The sequence below is a fragment of the Amblyomma americanum genome, chromosome 1 (assembly GCF_052857255.1).
Source record: "Amblyomma americanum isolate KBUSLIRL-KWMA chromosome 1, ASM5285725v1, whole genome shotgun sequence".
Taxonomy (NCBI): Eukaryota; Metazoa; Arthropoda; class Arachnida; order Ixodida; family Ixodidae; genus Amblyomma; species Amblyomma americanum.
The window spans coordinates 248736893-248759589 of record NC_135497.1 but is presented as its reverse complement, the minus strand read 5'-3'; the positions used below and the strand labels follow the sequence as shown (position 1 = coordinate 248759589).

The following is a 22697-nucleotide window of genomic DNA, read 5'->3' as shown; positions in this document are numbered from 1 at the left end:
CTCCATAAAGACGCAGCCGCGGCGATCGGGTTCGAACCCGAGAACTCCGTTGCGCCAATCCGGATCAGTAGCCGAGCGCCCTAACCACTCAGCCACCGCGGCGGGTTGTATCACTTCCCTTACAGCCAGATTCGGGTGTCCAACGATATAAGTATAAGTGAGACAGGCGTAATATCATTTCCTTGAAAACAACTTTCATTTCATTTTCGTTCACTTACCCGCCGCGGTGGCTCAGTGGATAGCATGCTCGTCTACCGATCCGGAGTACCCGGGTTCCATTACGACCGCGGCGGACGCTTTTCGGTGGAGGCGAAACGCTAAATGCGCCTCTGTGGTGTGCAAAGTCAGTGCTCGTTAAAGATTCCCAGGTGGTCAAAATCATTCCGGAGCCCTCCACTACTGCACCTATTTGTTCTTTTCTTCTCTTATTCCCTCCTTTATCCGTTCCCTTACGGCACGGTTCAGGTGTTCGCCGATATGCGATACAAATACTGCACCATTTCCTTTCCCTCAAAACCAATTATTTTATTCCGGATCCCTTTCTATCTATCTTCTCTTAATCCCTTCTTTATCCCTCCTTTTAAAGCACGGTTCAGGTGTCAGCCGATATGTTAGACAGATACTGCGCCATTTCCTGACCCCAAAAACCATTTTTTTTTATTTTATGCGATGCCGGCAGACGCCTTGCTGCTTGTCCGGTCAATGTCGAAGGTCAAGGTCAAATTTCAAAGTGGAGATAGTTGATGTAACAGCCGCTGTTGTCGCTCCTGTAACTGGCGTCGTGTGTCGATTGAAGTTGGCTACCACCAGTTATGCTCATGGTTTGACCTCTACCTATATTCAAGTTGAAACTTGCGGCCCCGCTGACGGCTCGAAAAGCTGTCGTAGTGAAGCTTGCGCTTCAAAATCTGCAGTCTGCCTCGTATCCGTTAGTATAGGCGTATGCAGGAAATGGAGCGCATTAGAGGCGCGGCAGATTTTAGTACAACTCGTAGGTTGCCGCCCTTGGGTATCGGAAGGGTTCCTAGGTTAAGAGAACTTCTTGTTAGGCTAACTGGTTATTGATCATTGTAATGTAAAGGGGCCAAAAGCCACACACAATGACACGGGGGAAGAGAACGAAGCAGGCTGAATCCACGAAAGAGTTCGCTTTGGAACGCGTTCGCTTTCTCTCTCGCCACCTCGCTCCATTGGCCGTGTGTCGTCACCGCTGGCGGTGACATCACTTCACGGAGGCGGGACCACGGATTTTGTTTACGTCACGAGACATGTCAATCAAGTGAAAGCGAACGCGTTCGGTCGCTGTGTGCGGAACTCGGAAAGTGGCGTTCGCTTCAGCGCGAGAAGAGACAAGGCGGTACCTCCCGTCGCCCCGCTGTTGTTCGCGGTGCTCAGCGAATGTGATCGGCGGCATCGGCAGTCGCGCGTGCATGACAATCCCTTCGACATGCCTGACGATGCCTTCCGAAGGCATTTCAGGCTGTCGAAGGGACTGGTACACCGGCTATGCGAAGAGCTAAGTCCCCACCTTGGACCAACGAGGGAAAGTGCGCTCACAACAGAGCGCAAAGTACTGTGCGCGCTACGGTTTTTCGCTACCGGGGGCTTCCAGGCGGCAGTCGGCAGCGAGGCGACTATACGTCTCCCGCAGTTGTCTGTGAGCCGGACGATTTTGGCCGTCGCACAGGCAATCGTGCGTGTCGGCACCGAGAAAAACTGGGTGTCCTTTCCTTCGACCCCAGAGGAGAAGTCCCGCGCCAAGGCTGAGTTTATGGAGCGTGGTCGCATCCCTGGCGTCGCCGGGTGCGTTGATGGAACAATGATCGCCATAAGTGCGCCCAAGAATCTCAGCCCCGGCGAGACGCAGGCTTTTATGACTAGAAAAAGGTACTACGCCCTTAATACAATGGTGGTAAGTGCATCAATTACATTATTCTAGTATATAACCAAACATCTGACGTATGCAATGTTTGGCCGAATTTGCGGGAACATAAAGCCGCTAAAAATTAGTGTAGCTGCTCGCTGCTTCCCGCACAGTTACAGTATTGAGATAACCCGGAATGCACGTGGGCGCTGATATTTAATGCACGTTAAGTGTAGCACAGCTGTCAGTAAAGTTGTGCACTGACACAGCTCGTTATCTCAAGATTCACTGTCCCTTCTCCAATATTATTAATAGTGAGAGCTTACGTACCGTGAATAGAAACTGATTAATTGTGAGTGCCGTGCTGTACGTCTTTATTCAAATAGCTTTGCTCATGACATGCATCTTCATGTATTCACTTTGTTTTGCAAATTTTTTTGTATTATTATGCAGTCTTGGGTAACTTTATTCTTAATGCAATAATGCCATAGATTCTAAGGTACATTCTATTTAGCAAAATGGTTGTAATGCCTTCTGCATAGACCGTTATAGCCCGTAGTATTGTGTAAATAGGTTCTTTCTAGGTATTTTGATCAAGCTTTTTATGTGAGTGTTAATGTCCTACTTGAAGCAGTTTTGAAATACTTGATAGGTCATCCTGGCCACGGCAGTTGCTACCGAGTTGGTGGTGCACTGTAATGATTCTGGTATTAAGTTCTTTTTCCTCCGGTGTCCCAACAGGTGTGCGATGCATGTGCGCGCATCCAGGCAATTGATCCATGCCGGCCAGGCTCAAGCCACGACTCGTTTGTCTGGCGATATTCAGGCCTGCGACAACGAGTGACGACCGCAAATCGCTCAGAGGGAGAGCATCTTCTTGGTAAGTGCTGCTTGGCAAAAAAATCCAGAGGGATAGAACACTATTTTACCTGCAGGTGACAGTGGATACCCTCTGGAGGATGCTCTGATGACGCCAGTGCCTGGGCACCCAAGCACCCAGATGCCAGAGGGCTGCTACAACGAGGCACATTCCAAAATGAGGGTTGTAGTAGAAAGGTGCATTGGAATCCTGAAGACCAGGTTCCGCTGCCTGCAGCGGTATAGGACCCTCCACTACTGCCCGGAGCGAGCAGCCCGTCTCTCCTCAGCTGGCGTGACGTCAGACCACGTGCTCGGCTGCAGCGCCCCTAGCGGGAGGAACGGTAGTTAGCGTCTCTCCTCAGCTGGCGTGACGTCAGACCACGTGCTCGGCTGCAGCGCCCCTAGCGGGAGGAGCGGGAGTTAGCCTTGGTGGTCGCGGCCGCGCGGCGACCGCGCGAGTTGAGCCCCGTCTCTCCTCAGCTGTCGTGACGTCAGACCATGGATGGATGGATGGATGGATACGGCTGAACCCTTTACATCGGGCGGTGGCTCAAGCCACCTAGCCATGTCTTGTGAAATTTTACTCCTGTCTTGCTTTTAGCCACCAATCCGATAACCTTCGCTTGGTTACTTCTAACCTCTTAAAATGCAATTTCCCTTCACTATCCCTAAACCCCAATGCCTTGGGTAAGTCAGCCCCGCTGCCTTCCACTGTAGGGTGAAGCCCTTTACAGAGAAGTATCAAGTGTTCAGCCGTTTCCTCCTCCTCTCCGCACGCAATGCACAAAGTGTCTATCTCCTGGTACCTGACTCTATACTTCTTAGTCCGCAAAACTCCAGTCCTGGCCTCAAACAACAAAGAACTTCCCCTACAATTATCATAGATATTTTCTTTGACAATTTCCTGTTTAAAGGTCCGGTATGTTTCTAGTGCCGATTTCGTCAGCATCCCTGTTTTCCACAAAGCTCTCTCTGTTCCTTTAACCTTTTTCTTAACCGATAATTGCTGATTTGCCCCCTTACTGCTGTCCAGATATTTGCTTGTCAATTTTCTAGTTCGCTTTCTCCATTTCGTGTCAACATTCTTTATATACAGGTATCTGAAAACTTTCCTAGCCCACCGCTTTTCCTCCATCCTTCTCAATCGTTCCTCAAATGCTATCTTACTGCTAGCCTCTCTGCTCTCGAAAGACGCCCATCCCATATCACCCTGTACCCCCTGATTTGGTGTATTGCCATGTGCTCCCAAAGCTAACCTCCCTACTCCCCGTTGCCTAATTTCCAGCCTTGCTTGAACATCTGGCCTCATACACAGGACCGCATTCCCGAAGGTCAGGCTAGGGACCATCACCCCTTTCCAGATCCCTCTTACCACCTCATACCTATTGTATTTCCACAGTGCCCTATTTTTCATGACAGCTGCATTCCTACTAGCTTTATTCATTACATATTTTGAGACCACGTGCTCGGCTGCAGCGCCCCCAGCGGGAGGAACGGGAGTTAGCCTTGGTGGTCGCGGCCGCGCGGCGACCGCGCGAGTTGAGTCCCGTCTCTCCTCAGCTGTCGTGACGTCAGACCACGTGCTCGGCTGCAGCGCCCCTAGCGGGAGGAGCGGGAGTTAGCCTTGGTGGTCGCGGCCGCGCCAGGCTGGGCTATGGTTGAGCTAAGTAGTGTCCCTATTATGCTTCGCATAATAATTCAGAATATATGGGCTTGACTGTATCTACATCTAATACCTCCGCTCCTGTAGTACATGGTATAGAAAAATACCCGCGGCACGAATTGCTCGTCTTTTTCCGTCTTTCAGGACGCAAAAAAAAAAGAAATTCGATGTGTCGAAGGCTACTATAACGGAGAAACGGATGCCAAGCTTAAAAACAGGTGCTAAGCAAATTAACAGCAGGAAATCGCGGAGCCGAAATATTTGTCAGCGAGAGATTTCTGCTACGACCTCATAGGATATGAGGTGTAACCACGCCTAACACATCCGCACACTGCAAGACTGTCCCAATTAATGGAGTGACGACTAACGAACATACGTATTCCCACTAGTGCCAGTAATAATTGCCTCTGCAGATAAATTCTGAATCGCACCTTGGTACCACATGAGTGCAAGAACAGTGAGCACGGGCCCAACCTTTCATCCGAAATAGCTATTGTTGCTAATGCAATGGTACGAAAAAGAAAAACCGGTAGCTGCACACCGGTAGTTACGTATTTTAATGATTTATCGGAAGAAATAGATTTGTCTAAAAATGTAGAAAAATTTGACAGACAGAGCTAAATGCACGACAGCAAATGTGACGCATGAAAAGCTCAAGGTTAGTAATTAAGCGCACCTACACGTAGAATCGCGAGCCGAATGAGCGCTCTCTGGGCCTGACGCAGCAAGAAAAGAGAGAACGAATCCAAATTGGTGAAGATTCTGCTTCGCTTAGGTCTCAACTATCTGCCGTTTCAAGTATAGAGCTGCCGACAAGCTGAGTGAATTGATCATAGCTCAGAATTATTGCTTTTAAATGCTCGTATCACAGCTAGCAGAGCAAGAGATTTGGAAAAATTGTTTCTCGGAACTCTCGCGCACTATACTCATAACGGGCACTTGGTTACGATGTGTCATAAGTGATAGTAGCACTTCTACCCCTGGTGGAAAGGTTCTGAGGTAGGACAGGAATTACAGAGGTGGTGACGTGGCAGTTGCCTTGAAAAATACCTATCTGCTCTCTGTGGGGATTGCAATCTTTTCATGAAACGGGATGCGAGGCCAGTCATGGGAGCACTGCACACCTGGTGGGCGTTACGCATGGAGCACTTTGCACTGCGCTAAACGTTCGGTTTGTTGTAAAGCCTCAGAACATAAGATATGGAAACAAGTTCTTAACCTTTGGAAACAAATTACTGCTTACACAAGTTCATTCTAGCATGGTTTCTGTTCCAGTCTTGCAACCGTGGCGCAGTTAGTCGAAACTGTCAGTCACCTTCGCAATGCCGCAGGGGAACGTCAGCAGCTCAATGCTTGCTACGTAGACGTCACGAGGGCTTTTCACGCTCCCTCGTCGTTAACTGGTTCTTAAAATTCGGAACGCATATGGCTGAACTGGGTCATGATAGTGCGAAGTTAGGCAAAATCGGAAAACCGTTCTAAGATTGTCGGAGTAGACAACGTCGTATCCCAGAGAGGCGGGCGCACCCGTGGTGCAACAGGACTTGGTTTTGGGCTAGCTCCTGTCCTTTTACTGTCGTTGCGCATGTCGCCGCATGGCATGACTCTGCATTCGCATACTACTTGAGCATTATGTCATGATTTCGTGCTTATATCCTTATGCTGTGGTTAAGGGCACGATGTTCGCCTTTTCGGCTGTTTTAATTGCATAGCTTCAGAGCGCCGGTGTTGCTTGGACCTGGGATGTCGCGTAAATGAACAGGAAGTGATGTTAGTTGTTTTCACTTTCTCCACGGATTGGCCCAGTATTGCACCTCGTCGGGCAAACAGCCCGCGCTGAGCTCTGTGCGGTTAAATGGAGTACATTCCGCGAGTACGGATGTCCCCCAAACACCACATGTGTGGGCGTTGTAGGTCGGCGACCGGATGGCATTATCGAGAAAGTGGAAACGCGGCTGCGCTCTTCCTGTTGCTGCAGCTTGAGCTTGCTTGTCCAAACAGATGTGCTCGGCGGGTGTCCTGCTGGCCAGTACTGTCAGGTGCATGCACGTGTGCTCAAAGTCGCTCGATGTAGAGGTTCAGCTTGAGCCTGAAGCTACAATCCAATTATGAAGCTGAGTGCAGGCTGGGTGGAGGGGGGGGGGGGGTCGCGATTTTTTTACGGCCAGTTTTGAAAGAGCGCACGATCTGCACCAACGCTAACAGCAGCATGATGTAATCAACGATGCCCCTACTCATCTAGGGAGCGCTTCTTCATACCGGCCTGTTCAGCCAAGCCCTCCATTTACTTTTGATTTGATTTGTTAGGGTTTAACGTCCCGAAGCGACTCATGCTATGAAGGACGCCGTAGTGCATGGAGGGCTCCGGAAATTTCGACCACCTGGGGTTCTTTAACGTGCACTGACATCGCACGGGCCTCTAGAATTTCGCCTGCATCGAAATTCGACCGCCACGGTCGGGATCGAACCCTTGTCTTTCGAGACAGCAGCCGAGCACCATAACCACTCAGCCACCGCGGCGGCCATTAACTTTTAAAATAGATATTTTTATGTATCGCTTTTGCGGCTTATTAATATTAGTTGTGGCGTTATGGGTGCGGTTATGTCAGAAAACAGGTGAATCGTGGTATACAGTAAGGTTGATAACTAAATTCAAGTAGTTAGCTTTTTGCAGTTACACGCTTGGCTGTAATTAGAGATTTGTAGCCTACCGTTAGTGACAGCCACAACAGTGTTTAGAATTTCGAAAACATGACTACGCTTGGCGCTGTGGCTCAACAAATCCTGGCCATGCTCAGCAACGCCCACCAGTACATGTCACTCCGTGGTGCACGGACCGCGCGACCTTCTATGTCTGACCCGGACAAGAGCATCGAGCAGCGACAAGCATCGCAGTCAGGGCGGGAAAGATTGTCACGCGATCCTGTATGCTTATTGCACACAGTGTTGAGTTACCAGCGATGGTTGTTAATTAGGTGGCACTCCGCGCACATAACGCAGGTTCGAGCCAGAGAAAGCGGAAGGCTATAGCCAGAGTTCACCACGCGCCTGCGCTCTCACTTGGAAGGAAGGAAGGAAGGAAGGAAGGAAGGAAGGAAGGAAGGAAGGAAGGAAGGAAGGAAGGAAGGAAGGAAGGAAGGAAGGAAGGAAGGAAGGAAGGAAGGCGCAATTAATTAAGAGAACAAGTGTTTATTACTCAGAAGTCTCCACGACTTTAGTGCAAGCCATAGCCTAGCCGCAGCATCTCAAAAGCAAGCCCGCAGTGCAGGGACCACACACGCGTGACGGCACATAGCTAAGGGCGATCGTGCGCCGCTTGGGCCAACCAAAGGGTTGCATCGCGCGCGACACAGCACAAGAAAGGATGGGGGATATGCAGAGCTCATCCAGACGACACGGGCCGCACGTCGATGGCTTCTCGCGCGTCGTTACCGGCAATGGCTGGCGGTGACTTAGAACCAGCCAAATCAGGGGCCTCGTGAACGCGGAGCGTCAGCGCCGCACAGGCGGGCGACGGGACTCCGTTCGGGCCTCAACCCGAGCATACATACTAGGTGCTATTGGGAATGCATGTAGCGCGACAGAACACTCGAAGGACAGCAGGGACAAGCGCTACTCTCACAAGTTTCATTTAAGGATCAAGCACACACATTACACACATTTATACAGCTTTTTTTTTCCATGGTCACACACCGCAGGTACTCGTGCAAATAAAAAAGCAAACACCAAACACCCGCCTAAGATAAGTCTATCTGAAAAATTTTTTCTCATTAGAGTAAAGCTTCTCCGCAGGAGTGGTGACGCAGTCCGACCCTTTCTTTCGGATGTAAAACGCCTCTATCAACTCATGCGATAGCGCGTCGTTGACTCTTCCAGTTAACTGTGTCTTCTTTAGAAATTGGTGAGCATTTTACATGCCATTCGCAACACTTGCAACGAATTACAAAGTTTGTTCTTGTCCATTCTCTAAGCATGTGCGCAGGTGCGCTCGTTAAACTACCTGCGTTCTTGGTCCCCCGGCAAAGCCCAGGAAACCGGAGCGTCACTGGGGAGTTTGGTTTTGTTTGGTTTATGTGGTTTAAGGTCCCAAAGCGACTCAGGCTTTGAGGGCGCCGTAGTGAAGGACTCCGGATATTTCTACCAACTGGGGTTCTTTAGCGTGCACTGACATCGCACAGTGCACGGGCCTCTAGAATTTCGCCTCCATCGAAATTCGGTTGCCGCGGCCGGACCCCACAATAGATACTGCACAATCAAGCTCATGTCGCTGAAACTGACGTAAGCTTCAACACTAACCAGGATTCACGGTGGCCTATCATCAAATTATCAATATTGTCACGTAGTGGTGACGGCAGTCGAAGCAGCAATGAAGACGGACGAAAGGGTCTTGTAAAAGAACTGTTTATTGGGCTGACTTGCACCCAAAATGGACTGAATCACTCGGCGGCGGCGAAGCAACAAGCGTGCTCGGCAGTCGTCGAACAGAATGCCCGCCGCTGTCGGCCGTGCTCAATTTAAAGCTGATAGCGAACATTCGAGATAAAGGGCGCAAAGTTACTAGAACATTCCGGAACAACGTAGAATCAGCTTTGCCTGGCTGCGATCAATCGAGATAAATCTAGTAGCGTCTTGCGTCGCAAACAAAGCGATAAAGTGGTGTCGCGGCAGATTTGAAGAACGAACAAACACTGCAAATATTCGCGGCATTACTCCCCTCTCAAAGAAGCATCGACCCGATGCATTAAAACAAATAATGCGACTAGTAAGGGAAAAAAACGGATCTTGCGAAAATAGAGCATGGAAATGCAGCGGCCTTTAGCGCGCATAATACGGCTTCAGACGGACTACATGGACAACTTCTGGTCGGACGCGGCGTCGCTGGGATGCAGTCATTGCGTCAGGGATGACTTCATAATCCAGTTCACCCAGCCGACGAAGAACCTTGTACGGGCCGAAATAGCGGCGCAAAAGCTTTTCACTCAATCCACGGCGGCGAATGGGCGTCCACACCCAGACTTGGTCTCCTGGCTTGTATTCCGCGTTGCGTCTTCGTAGGTTGTAGCGTCTGGCGTCGGACCGCTGCTGATCTTTGATCCGTAATCGGGCAAGCCTTCGAGCTTCTTCTGCGCGTTGAAGGTAGGCGGCAACGTCGACGTTCTCTTCTTCTGTAACGTTGGGCAGAATGGCGTCTAGCGTGGTCGTGGCATCCCTGCCATGGACGAGCCTAAAAGGCGTCATCTGGGTGGTCTCCTGCACTGCGGTGTTGTAGGCGAAGACGACGTAAGGCAGGATGACATCCCAGGTTTTGTGTTCGACATCGACATACATAGCGAGCATATCGGCGATGGTTTTGTTCAGGCGCTCGGTCAGTCCGTTGGTCTGCGGATGGTATGCAGTTGTCCTCCGGTGGCTGGTTTGGCTGTAGCGAAGGATGGCTTGCGTGAGTTCCGCCGTAAATGCTGTTCCTCTGTCCGTGATGAGCACATCGGGGGCGCCGTGTCGAAGAAGAATGCACTCCACGAAAAATTTGGCCACTTCTGCTGCTGTTCCGTTCGGTAGGGCTTTCGCCTCGGCGTAGCGGGTCAGGTAGTCGGTCGCTATGATGATCCACTTATTTCCAGATGTTGACGTTGGAAAAGGGCCAAGCAAGTCCATGCCAATCTGCTGAAAGGGCCTTGAGGGAGGTTCAATGGGGTTCAGAAATCCTGCTGGTCGTGTGGGAGGAGTCTTTCGTCGCTGACAATCTCGGCATGTTTTCACATAGTGTGCGACATCGGCAGACAGTCGGGGCCAGTAATACTTGTCTTGAATGCGGCGGAGGGTGCGAGTAAACCCGAGATGTCCAGCTGTCGGCTCGTCGTGTGAAGCCTGTAGAACTTCTTCGCGGAGACAAGTAGGTACAACAAGGAGGTTGGCTGTTTTGTTCGCTGTAAAGTTCTTCTTTACAAGGACCTCATTCTGCAAACAGAAGGAAGACAGTCCTCGCTTGAATGAAGCGGGGAGTGAAGAAACCTTGCCTTCCAGGTACTCGATGAGGCCTTTTAGTTTGGGGTCCGAGCGTTTCTGCTGAGCAAAAGAGCTGGGGCTGATGGGTCCCAGGAAGGCGTCCCCATCGTCGTCCAGCGGCGGTGCATCTACAGGGGCTCGTGAGAGGCAATCGGTGTCAGTGTGCTTGCGTCCGGACTTGTAAACGACGGTGACGTCAAACTCCTGGAGACGCAGACTCCATCGAGCGAGTCGGCCAGAGGGATCCTTCAAATTGGCAAGCCAGCAGAGCGCGTGGTGGTCGCTGACCACCTTGAACGGCCGTCCGTAGAGGTAGGGGCGGAATTTCGACGTAGCCCAGATGATGGCAAGGCACTCCTTCTCAGTGGTCGAATAGTTAGCCTCGGCCTTGGAAAGGGAACGGCTAGCGTATGCGATGACCTTCTCCAGCCCGTCACTTTTTTGAACGAGAACGGCGCCTAGTCCCACGCTGCTTGCGTCGGTATGAACTTCAGTATCGGCGTTTTCATCAAAATGCGCAAGGATCGGTGGGAACTGTAAACGACGCTGAAGTTCCTTGAAGGCTTCTGCTTGCGGCGCTTCCCATTTAAACGGCACGTCTGCCTTCGTCAGTTGGGTCAGGGGCTCGGCGATGCGCAAAAAGTTTTTCACAAATCGTCGGTAATATGCGCATAATCCGAGAAATCTGCGCACTGCTTTCTTATCGGCCGGCGGTTGAAACTGTTCAATAGCAGCTGTTTTCTGCGGGTCTGGGCGTACTCCTTCCTTGCTAACGATGTGGCCTAGAAACAGCAGCTCTTCGTAGGCAAAGTGGCATTTCTCTGCTTTCAAGGTTAGGCCAGACGACTTGATTGCGTCTAGTACTGTTCGAAGTCTTTTGAGGTGCTCTTCAAAGTTCGAGGCGAAGACAACGACGTCATCTAAATATACCAGACAAATTTGCCACTTCAGGCCTGCCAGCACTGTATCCATTACTCGCTGAAACGTCGCTGGTGCGGAACAGAGACCAAATGCCATCACCTTGAACTCAAACAGCCCATCCGGAGTTATGAATGCTGTCTTCTCGCGATCTATTTCGTCGACCTCAATTTGCCAGTAGCCGCTCTTGAGGTCCATCGATGAGAAATATTTGGCGTTGCAGAGGCGGTCCAGTGTGTCGTCGATGCGGGGGAGGGGGTAGACGTCCTTCTTTGTTATGTTGTTCAAGCGGCGGTAATCCACGCAGAATCGAAGTGCGCCGTCTTTCTTTCTCACTAGAACAACCGGTGCCGCCCATGGGCTGTTTGAAGGCTGGATGACGTCGTCGCGAAGCATTTCTTCGACTTGGTCCCGGATGGCTTGTCGTTCTCGCGGAGACACACGATAGGGGCTTTGACGGAGAGGTCGGACGTGTTGATCCGTTATAATGCGATGCTTGGCAATTGGCGTCTGTCGCACCTTCGGCGATGTCGAAAAGCACTCACTGCAGTTTTGAAGCAGATTGCGGATCTGGTCTTGTCTGCTCCGGTGCAGGGCGGGGTTGATGTCGAAAGTGGGCGAGTTCTCTTGGTCAGGCGGTTCTTCTGCGGAGGGGTCGGAGAGGGGCGAAGGAGTCTCGTACGTCAGATATTTCGTCGTAGAAAGCAATCGTCGTTCCTCTGTTAATATGCCGGTATTCTTCGCTGAAGTTAGTCAGCAGTACTTCGGCCTGGCCATTGCGGAAATGTGCGATGCATCTTGCGATGCTGATTCCTCGGTCTAGTAGCAACAGCATGTTCCCCTCGATGATGGCTTCAGTGTTTATGGCTTTCGTGGCGCCTACGGTCACGATAACGCTTGAACGGGGTGGGACGCTCACTTCTTCCTCCAGGACACTTAGGGCAACGTGATTTTCCCGAGTTTTCATCGAAGCGATGGCTTCGTCTGTCGAAAGCGTGATCAGCTTGGATCGCAGGTCGATGATCGCCTGATGCTCATTAAGGAAATCCATACCCAAGATCACTTCGCGGGAGCATTGCGGTAGCACAACAAAGGTCGCAGGATAGGTATGTCCTTTGACAGTCACTCGCGCTGTGCATCGTCCTGATGGCGTAATGAGGTGGCCCCCAGCAGTGCGAATTTGTGGGCCGTCCCAAGCCGTTGTGACTTTTCTGAGCTGCGCAGCGAATGTTCCATTCATCACCGAGTAATCGGCTCCTGTGTCGACTAGAGCGGTGACTTTCCGGCCGTCGATTGTCACTTCTAGGTCGGAGGTCCTGGCTCTTGCATTGCATGTCGCTCTCGGCGTCGGGTCACGGCTTCGTCGCGTATGCGAGTCACGGGTTGGGCGTGTCGTCGAAGCTCCTCTGGGTGGCGGCGTCGATTTTAAGGTAGCTTGCGTCGTGGTGGAGGTTCTCATTGTGTGCGGCGTCGGTGCAGCGAGTGTCGGTTCTTCATGCGGCGTCGCGGGTGCATCGTCTTCATGGGACGTGGTCGGTGGAGGATCTTCGGCGTTTAGCTCGTGAGTAACCTCACCTCCAGAGGTTGCTGCCTTTAGTTTCCCCTACGGGGGCTGGGAGACCTTCCTCGTACCGCGTCTGCGTAGCTGCGGCGTGGCGACGCAAAGCGCGAGGTTGACGGCGATGGTGAGCGCGAAAAGCGGTTCGGCGTGTACTCTTCTCGACGCAGGTACTCGTCGATTTCCTGCGGACGTTGCCCGAAGCATCGTCGTGGGGCGTTAATGGCAAATCCTCGAAGACCGATACGTCGGTACGGGCAGTGACGAAGAATATGGCCGGCCTCACCGCAATGGAAGCACAACGGCCGGTTGTCGAAAGTCCTCCAGGCGTCGCATTTCCTGGGGCTTGAGCGTCGGTCATAGGCTGGGCGGGCGGGGGCTGGGAGGCGGCGTTGTGGAACGATTGGCTCATCTCGGGGAGGACGTGGGGGTTGTCGCTGGGGCTGAGCAGTACTTACTGCAGCGGCGTAGGTCATGGCCTGGGGTTCTGTGGCCGTCGGGGTGGCAAGTGCCTGTTGCACTTCTTCCCGTACCACATCCATCAGAGTCACTGCTTGTGGCTGTGGGGAAGATGGCAGTAATCGGCGTAGCTCCTCTCGGACGATTTCGCGGATAACTTCCCGCAAGCTGTCGCTGGTGGTGGCCGGCGTGTCCGAACGGATTGCACAGACAGAGGAAGGGCGATTGTACTGCCGAGCTCGAACGTCGAGGGTCTTCTCAATCGTGCAGGCTTCTTGCATAAACTCCTCGACTGTTTTTGGCAGCTGGCGGACGAGGCTTGCAAAGAGTTGTTCTTTTACGCCGCGCATTAAAAACTGAACTTTCTTTTCCTCGGTCATCCCGGGATCGGCGCGCCGAAATAGGCGCTTCATCTCCTCGACGTAACCGCGGACGAGCTCATTCGGAAGCTGGATCCTGGACTCGAGGAGTCGTTCGGCTCATTCTTTCCTCACGACACTGGTGAACACCTTCAATAGTTCTCTCTTGAATAGCTCCCATGTCGTAAGGGACGTCTCGTAGTTTTCGTACCACGTGCGTGCGGAGCCATCCAATGAGAAAAAAACGTGTCCAATCTTTGCCGCATCATCCCACTTGTTGAATGACGCCACGCGCTCAAATTGGTCCAACCATTCTTCAGGGTCTTCGACTAGGGATCCACTGAAAGTTGGCGGCACCCGCGGCTGCTGCAGTATGATCGGTGTCGACATCTTCGGCGAGGTTGCGGTGCTCGTAGCAGCGTCTTTTCGCTGTCTGGTGCGGTCCGGCAGTTTCCCAAACTCAGGCTCCTCTCCCTGGAGACGTCGGCTGGCTCGCTGAGCTGCTGGTTCGTCCTCGGGTGTGAAGCGCTTAGGGCTGGGTTCACGACTTGAAGGGGGCGTCCGGAACATGGAAGGCCACCCAGCACCTCCACCAGATGTCACGTAGTGGTGACGGCAGTCGAAGCAGCGATGAAGACGGACGAAAGGGTCTTGTAAAAGAACTGTTTATTGGGCTGACTTGCACCCAAAATGGACTGAATCACTCGGCGGCGGCGAAGCAACAAGCGTGCTCGGCAGTCGTCGAACAGAATGCCCGCTGCTGTCGGCCGTGCTCAATTTAAAGCTGATAGCGAACATTCGAGATAAAGGGCGCAAAGTTACTAGAACATTCCGGAACAACGTAGAATCAGCTTTGCCTGGCTGCGATCAATCGAGATAAATCTAGTAGCGTCTTGCGTCGCAAACAAAGCGATAAATTGGTGTCGCGGCAGATTTGAAGAAAGAACAAACACTGCAAATATGCGCGGCAATATTAATAAACCAGGGTGCGTACGGATCAACTGTAAAATAAGAGAGGCATATAAAATGATTTAACGATACCGCATATTTATTTATTTTAACGCCATGGCGTTAAGGAACTCCTGTTGCAGAAAATTCGGCGTCCTCGTTGGCGTCGTTGACCGTGAGCAAGAAGCCCCCGAAAAATCCCCAGAGAAGAAATCTAGGAAGTAGGTGGGTCAGCTAGGTCACGTGACCTTGCGGTGTCATCGAAACCTGCCCACCAGATTGTGAGCAAACTGCGCACCGTGTCAGGTGGCAGTTAAATTATGACTGTTCGCGAGAGGTTGCTGGGAAGAGCGTGGCCTTCGCGATCAGCTCCGGCGGGGCGCCGTTGCTCAGGCCGTCCCATTCGGCGCGTAGCGCAGCGGAGAAGTGTAATTATGCTAACTCCGTAACACGCCGCGAGGTGGCGACCTTAGCACAAGGCTCAAGTATAGAGTATAGGCTCAAGAAGTATAGAGTCAGGTACCAGGAGATAGACACTTTGTGCATTGCGTGCGGAGAGGAGGAGGAAACGGCTGAACACTTGATACTTTTCTGTAAAGGGCTTCACCCTACAGTGGAAGGCAGCGGGGCTGACTTACCCAAGGCATCGGGGTTTAGGGATAGTGAAGGGAAAGTGGATTTTAAGAGGTTAGAAGTAACCAAGCGAAGGTTATCTGATTGGTGGCTAAAAGCAAGACAGGAGTAAAATTTCACAAGACATGGCTAGGTGGCTTGAGCCACCGCCCGATGTAAAGGGTTCAGCCGTATCCATCCATCCATCCATCCATCAAGCGGCGCTCGCCTGGCCGGCACTGCCTGCGATTTCAGTGGCGACATCAACCCTGTTGGCACGTGTTCACGCAGAAGAACAGTGAATACGAAGTCGATTTCTTTCGACTCCTTCTTGCAGCTACAAAGAAGTCGAGGTACGTTGTTAAACAGTTACGGATTGCTTTTGCATGCAGCTTTAGTGGTCGACTAAAAGCCGACTGGGGCAACCGAGGCTTTTACCGCGCAACATTTCGTCCAGATTGCATGCCATCGTACTGAATGTTTTTTTTTTGTGTTGCAAAACCTGCCGCGCTGTATGACAAAACTCAGGGATGCTTTTTGTGCCTTTCACTCGATTTTTAAAGTACTGCGCAGCTACTTTACAGCGAAGCTCTCTCTGGCTCTGACAACATAATTAATTACGATAAGCGCTCGTGCATTGTTTATACGCCACCACGAGAGTCAGAAGTTCTGAGCTCTGCTTTTTTTGCTCTTGAAGCGAGAACTTTTTGCTGGGCTTTGTTTTGCTATGTTGCATGTGTTCCTGGTAGGTGCGAGTGGTTTCGTGTAGCTTATGTGATCCCGCAATTAAATTATTTGCTGTGTGATGAAAACTGCGTCGGTTCTCTGTCATGAGCTTCGCACCACAATCCTATCTGCTTCTGTATTTTTCAGATAAATGTATTGCTGCGTACCTTTCTGCCACTTTGGGAGGAAACAAAAAACCTTGGAATAAATTTTCACGAATTTCCCGCGAATGATGATCGCCGCCAAGCATGGCTGAAGGCCATATCAAGAAAAGATTTTGTCCCAAATGACAAGTCTGCTAGCAGTGTCGTCTGAAGCCTTCACTTTTTAGATTCGGATTATACTTTGGGGTCCACAAAGCTGCGGCGCCTGAAACGGGATGCTGTTCCGAGCGTGTTCGCGGGTTACCCAAGCTATATGCAGCCACAAAAAAGACGTAAGTTGGAGCGATTGAAGCAGAATTCTACTCCAAACCAAGAAAGGGCATCAAATTTATCGAGCGGCCCTGATGAAGCTGCTGGTTCAGCCTGTGGTCACGAAAAAAGCACAGGCCATTCGGCAACTTCTGCCTGCTCGTTTCCTGTAGTGTATGAAGATAGCCTGATTCATGCACCCTTGTAAGGAGACGAAGAAGCAAGTCCTAAAGGTGCAGGATATGAGAAACCAAGTGCACAAGATGCAGTCGGTGAATTACAGCAGTCTAGTGAGGCACTTGATTGCACAACGCAAACTACCGATGACCTTCTTCCGCGCAAGCAGTCGGATTCAAGGAATATAAACCGAATGAGAGTGCAATTGTTCGGGAAAGCAGATGCTATCAGGAGACTGCAACGAGAAAACAGCCACCGAAAAAAGAAGCTCAGTGGTATTGAAAACCACACTCTCCACTCGGCGTTGAGAAAGTGCTTGGACAAGATCGGCACAGCCCAGTTCTGCTTATAAGACTGCCTAGGGTAACAGATCGCCAATGCGTCTAGGCAACGGCCCGTGTGGTCTCCAGACTTTGTCCGGGAAGGTGTAGTTTTGTACTACTTGTCCCCTAAGGCATACCGTTACATACCCAACAGAGGACTGTTGAAATTGCCTTCAAAAAACATGCTACTTCGCTATGTTGGCAAATCCAACAGTGAAAGTGGGATCACACCATTAATGAAATAACGCCCAAATCAAGAGGTGGGGCAGCTGAAATAGCAAGCGCGGATTTCCTCAATTATTGTGGATGAAATGGCTATAAGCTCCAAATACATCTACGATCGTAAAATGGACTGCTTTTTTGGTCAGCAAACTGTGAGAGAAGACGCTGGGACAGGAGAGAATGTAAACAACATCGTGCTTGCCAACAAGGTGCTGTGTTTCGTTGCAACAGGCCTGTCCACGTCGTACAAAATTCCTTGCGGCTTTTTCTTCACTAACCGATTAAGTGGCAAGCTCCAGTATCAGCTGACAAAAGAAGTGATCGCTGAAGTTGAAAAGTGTGGCCTCTACGTCGGCCGGATCGTCGCGGATAACCACAAGATTATTGTCACAATGATGCCGGGCAATGGCTCCCTCAAGCCAGTGGTCAGTCATCCATGTGATGCAGAAAGAAACCTATTCTTATCCTTTGACCAGTGTCATATTATAAAAAAAAAACGTGCGAAGCCTTCTACTGGGCGGGGAAATGACAGATGGCAGTCAGCCAATAACTGGAGAGTTTGTGAAGCAGCTCTGTGTCCTTAAAAAAAAAACGAGATTGTGAAACCAGTTCGATTCCTGACACAGAAGCACATAGAGCCAACTAATTTTGAGAAAATGCATGGGGGCAGAGCAGTGCTGCTGTTTTCAGATGAAGTTATCTCGGCGCTTTCTTCTTTGGAAGAATACTCCAGGTACCACCCTCAGGCAGAACAGTTCAGGAACGCAGACGCAACAATATTGTTTATGAAGATGATGCAGAAGTAGTTTGCCATCCACAATGTGGCCAACCGAACAGCACATGTGCATATGAGAAAGCCTGACCAAATGCACTTCTTTTGCGCTTCCGACGAACGCCTACAATAGCTGGAGAAGGAGTTCCCAGACTACCTCGAAACTCTCTACAATGCCTGTAAAAGGAGCGGGAAAAAGTTTCTTAGTGCTGAAACCTATGAAGCTATCTTGCTGAGAAGCAAATTTACGGTACTATGCATTATGTACCTTCTCGAGAGCGGCTTCTTTTATGTTTTAACAAGGAACTTCTCGAGCGATCCCGTCGAGCTCCTCTCCAGTTCTTTGCGGCAAATGGCTGGCGGAAACCACTGTCTGAATGCAAGAGCCGTGACATTTAGCCTGGAGAGGATCTTGCGGACTGACAACCTGTGCCCATCCCAAGTTTCAAACGTTGAAAACGGACAGACTGTTTTGAGGTAGGTGCATGTTATTTGAGCTCCGGGACGAGTGCTCATAGTTGTGAACTGGCTGTCTCTTGTTTCAAAACAGAAAGCTTATCACATTTCAGGCTCTTGCACAACTAAGATTTCACAATGCTAGCAGCTACTAGTGTTGTGGCCTGCCTGCTGACTGGAATTTTTTACAGTTCAGAACACACGAGCACGCAGATCCTGCTGTGCCGATGGGCAATGTGTTACAAGCAGTTTTTGCTTTTATGTGGCTGCTGCTTTGTAGTGGTGGTAACTGTTTTACATGTATTGCAGTGTGCATGGTGCCTCCCTGAATGTGACGTCCTCCGAACTTGATGTTCCGGCTGAAGCAACAGCACAGGCAACCACGCATGATTCGACCGAGACAGCGCAAGTTGCCCCATCCAGATATATCTTGCATCAAATGTTTCTCAAGAGCTTATACGCTTGGCTGGCTCGCTGGACTACTAGTGCTGTTCTTTTGCAGCCAACAGCGATTTGTCTAATACATATATTTGGCTAATATGAATAGTGTGCATGTTTTTGTTTCAGGTTCACGGGAACTGAATATTTTGTGATGCACATTGACGAGCTCTTCACATCCCTGAAAGCGATGCCTCGTGAGGGCACACTCGTTCACCTACTCCACCCACGTGAAGTGCCACCAAAAAGCGATCATTTCGCGTTATGTCAAGGCTATAACAACTGAGTGGTATCAATGCCCAAAATTTGAAAATTTTGAGGGAATGCACGTTGAGTGGCGGCATGACAAATGTCATATTTGGTTTATGCACAAGCTTTGTCTCTACATGCTGTCTAAAATTTGCTCTGCGGAACTTTTTCATAGGTTAGTGCCAAAAGCTGTTTATTTTTGTGCTCTCACAAATGGGAATACATTGCAGAATGTCTAGCTCCATATACTAATATGGGTATGTTCTATTTCAGCGCAGCAGCCCCCATCAACCATAGCAAATGCCAGCATCGCTTATATAGCAGGGTTCGTGGCGAGAGCAGTTGAGGAGCGGAGAACATGCAGCTTCTGCCCTCCCCTCCAACAGTCGGATGGACCCAGTCCCGTGCTGATGGGGCTTATTGACCTGCAATCAAGGGGTGGGCTGATATTCCCAAAGTCAGAATTTGTCACGGTCCTTGTGACCGTTAAGAAGGCTGTTGACATTGACCTGCCGCACATAAAAAAGAGCAATGTGCGTCAGCAGCTGGCTGAACTGTTTTTGCCTCGACTAGAGCAGTGCCCCCTTTTCGTTTGCCCAGCAAGGGATGACCACGCCGCAAGCACACTATATGTAGTGTTTGATAAGTTCATGAGGCCACTCTTAGCCAACGTCGGCGCTACTGTGGCAGACAGGGCTGCTTACCGCAAAAAGCTGACCTGCAAGCCACTGCACAGGAAAGTGCTCCGCGTTTAAAATAAACACAATGTAAAAACGGATGCCGAACAATATGGCTCCGATTTTGTCTTTGTAAATAAAATGTAATTTATCCTCAAATGGTTTTATCTGTCCTCCTGCCAAGCTGAAGCTTCGGCGCTTTAAACCCTGTTTTTTGCTTGCCGCGCACGAAAGAAAAAAAAAACGAGTCTAAATTCGCCTCAGTTCCAACCATACACAACGTAAAAAAACATCATGCATTGCAGGCTTTTATTTATTTGGGGATACTGCTAGCCTCTTTCGAGGCTGTAGCAGGATTGTGGTGTAATATGACACATTTGAACACGTCACAAAAGAGCTATCCACAAAAAGGAAGCCCAACATTTGAGTGGGACAATGCATTCAGTGGCATCTGCAAGCGTTGAAAGCTAAATATATTACACGCATGTAAGTAGAAATTACATTTGTACCATTTCTAGAGGAAAACTGACAGAACTCCTTGATCTCTATATATCAAAAGTAATTTCAGGTTCTAAACTAATATGTAAAGTAACTGCAGAATTAAAATAATCCTCTCCGCTCAACTGTAAAAGTTTCCGTGTTTTGAAACCATGCACGGCTACAGAAATAAAGAAAATTGCCTGCGTGTTGTGAAACGAACGCTCTCATGACGATCTGCCTCACCCCGGTCCTAAGTCTGCGTCATAATTTAAAAAAGCAATTGCCTAATTGCACCAGTCAGCTGCTTGTGCTGTGCGATAATTTTCTAGTGCGCGTCGCACACAGACTGCGAAAACTGCGTTTTCGTCCTCTGCGCCCGTCCGCATCAGGGAAAGCGATGGATGGATGGATGGATGGATGGATGGATGGATGGATGGATGGATGGATGGATGGATGGATGGATGGATGGATGGATGGATGGATGGATGGATGGATGGAAGGTAGGAGCGTCCCCTTTGAAACGGAGCAGTGGTTGTTGCCACTATGCTCAGTTTTTTCCTTTATTTTTGTTTAACTCTGCCGTAAATTGTTAATAAAATTCGCCATTTTCTTTAAAAAAACGTCTGCCTACACTTTAAAACTTATGTCACCTCTCTGCTTTTGTGCCACCAATCCTCCAATCGCTTTTTGCTAATTTCCACCGCAGATTTATTTACATGACTATTGTTATCTCTAAACTCTAAGGCCTCAGGAAGAGTCACTCTGCCTGCATCGACATCGGGATGGATGCCATCGCATTATAGGATGAGGTGTTCTATTGTTTCTTCAGATTTACAACCCACAGCACATGTGTCATCTTCTTCGTTAAATTTTTTTTCTGTAGCTGCGCGTTCTAAAGCACCCTGACCTAGCTGCAAAGAGGAGGGCTCTGCCTCTTGAGTTATCGTAAAACGTTTCCTTCCTGATCTGCCTTTTCTAACATCGATATAGTTCTACACTATGCTTCTTTTCCATTGAATCTATCCAATTTTTACTTTCGACGTTTTTAACCTGTCGTTTAATGCTCTTTCTTTCTCCTTCCTCGTCTCAGGCAAACTTACTGGCCAGCTTTTTTCGTTTCCGCCACTGTGTGTCAATGCTCTTTTTGTACAGGTATTTAAATACCTTGGGTTGAGCCTTGGGTAGCGCGCGCCACCTTGCGGCGAGAGGAGCAGTCACACCGCTTTCTCCGATTACGCTCTCTCCGTGCGAATGGGACGGCCGGAGCAACGGCGCGCCGCCGGAGCTGATCGCGGAGGCCACGGGAAGAGCAACGTGGATAGCAAAAGTCCCACTGGTGGCAGCACCTGCCAGCGGAAGGCAGTGGCGCATTGCTTAACGGCTGCACCACTGCGCCAGGAGTGGTATGAGGACTCCCAGCCAGGAATGTTCAGTCGTCTTCAGTTCGTCGTTGCCAACTCCTGCTATCCTACCTTTCCCATGCTCTGTCAGGTGTTTCTCGCGGCAGCGTACTAGGACACTTTCTTTCCTAATCTATATTAACGATCTTCCACTTAACGTTGCATCTAACATTCGGCCTTTTGCAGATGATTGCGCAGTGTGCCGGACCGTAACTATCCAGTAACATGCGGTTACTTCTGTTCTCATAATAATTTAGTAAAGTATCCTTTTTTTTGCCGGAGGTAACACTGCCTTGTCCCGAGAAGGACTAACTTTTATGGGCTGATGCGTCGTACCTGCTTGTCTGGGGTCCTTGGGATAGGAAGATTAATTACCGCTTTTTTCGACACACTTATGTCACGCCCTGTACTTGACTGAAAGCTTTTCAAAGCAACTTTTGTTTCGCGGGTAACTATAACGAGCTCCCTCTCCCTTGAAAAAAAGGAAATAAACGGAAGGGTGCGAGACCGCCCGCGAGCACTTTTTATTTGTATTATTTCATTCATTCATTGATTTCTCAAAAACCCCGTTAAGGGGTATTACATGAAGGGTGGGCGTCAAAAGCGGCGCTAAGGTTAAAGATGATTTTCGATTGCAGTCTTGAATTCGTGATGATCGGCTAACAATTACGGCAATGTGGGTCGGAAGGTCGTTCCAGTCCAGGGCTGTGAGTAGAAAAAATGACTTCCAAAATGTTGTGGCGCGGGAGCGCTGGGGGTGAACGGCTTTACGATGGCTGTGGCGGGATAAACGATGGGCTGAACGGATGAAGATGTCCGCTGGCAAGATATAAAAAAAAACTGTGAGGCAGAGACGTGCTAGTTTACGGCGGAAGACTAAATTGTGCATATCAAGCTGTGATTTTAATTCGGTGACACTAGTGAGATAAGAGCAGTTCGTTTGATTTATGGTTTGGTTTATGGGGTTTAACGTCCCAAAGAGACTCAGGCTATGAGAGACGCAGTAGTGAAGGGCTCCCGAAATTTCGACCACCTGGGGTTCTTTAACGTGCACTGACGTCACACAGTACACGGGCCTCTAGAATTCCGCCTCCATCGAAATTCGACCGCCGCGGC

At 50.0% G+C, this 22697-nt stretch overlaps 1 protein-coding gene and 1 pseudogene across 1 annotated transcript; both read left to right on the top strand.

Annotated features, from left to right (window-relative positions):
• Nucleotides 1-17957: 17957 nt before the first annotated feature.
• On the top strand, nucleotides 17958-18974 carry LOC144096446 (uncharacterized; annotated as a pseudogene).
• Nucleotides 18866-19779, top strand: LOC144096462 (uncharacterized). The gene is made up of 2 exons (XM_077629394.1): nucleotides 18866-18972; nucleotides 19298-19779. Exons 1-2 carry the CDS (start codon nucleotides 18930-18932, stop codon nucleotides 19777-19779), a joined length of 525 nt encoding a protein of 174 aa, XP_077485520.1. The 5' UTR covers nucleotides 18866-18929.
• Nucleotides 19780-22697: the final 2918 nt, after the last annotated feature.

What these genes read in the sequence shown, in the direction of transcription:
- LOC144096462 (XM_077629394.1), top strand. Translation starts at nt 18,930, where the DNA reads ATGCACATTGACGAGCTCTTCACATCCCTGAAAGCGATGCCTC. An exon ending in ATCCCTGAAAGCGATGCCTC is followed by an intron (nt 18,973 to 19,297) that starts GTGAGGGCACAC and finishes GTTCTATTTCAG; the next exon opens with CGCAGCAGCCCCCATCAACC.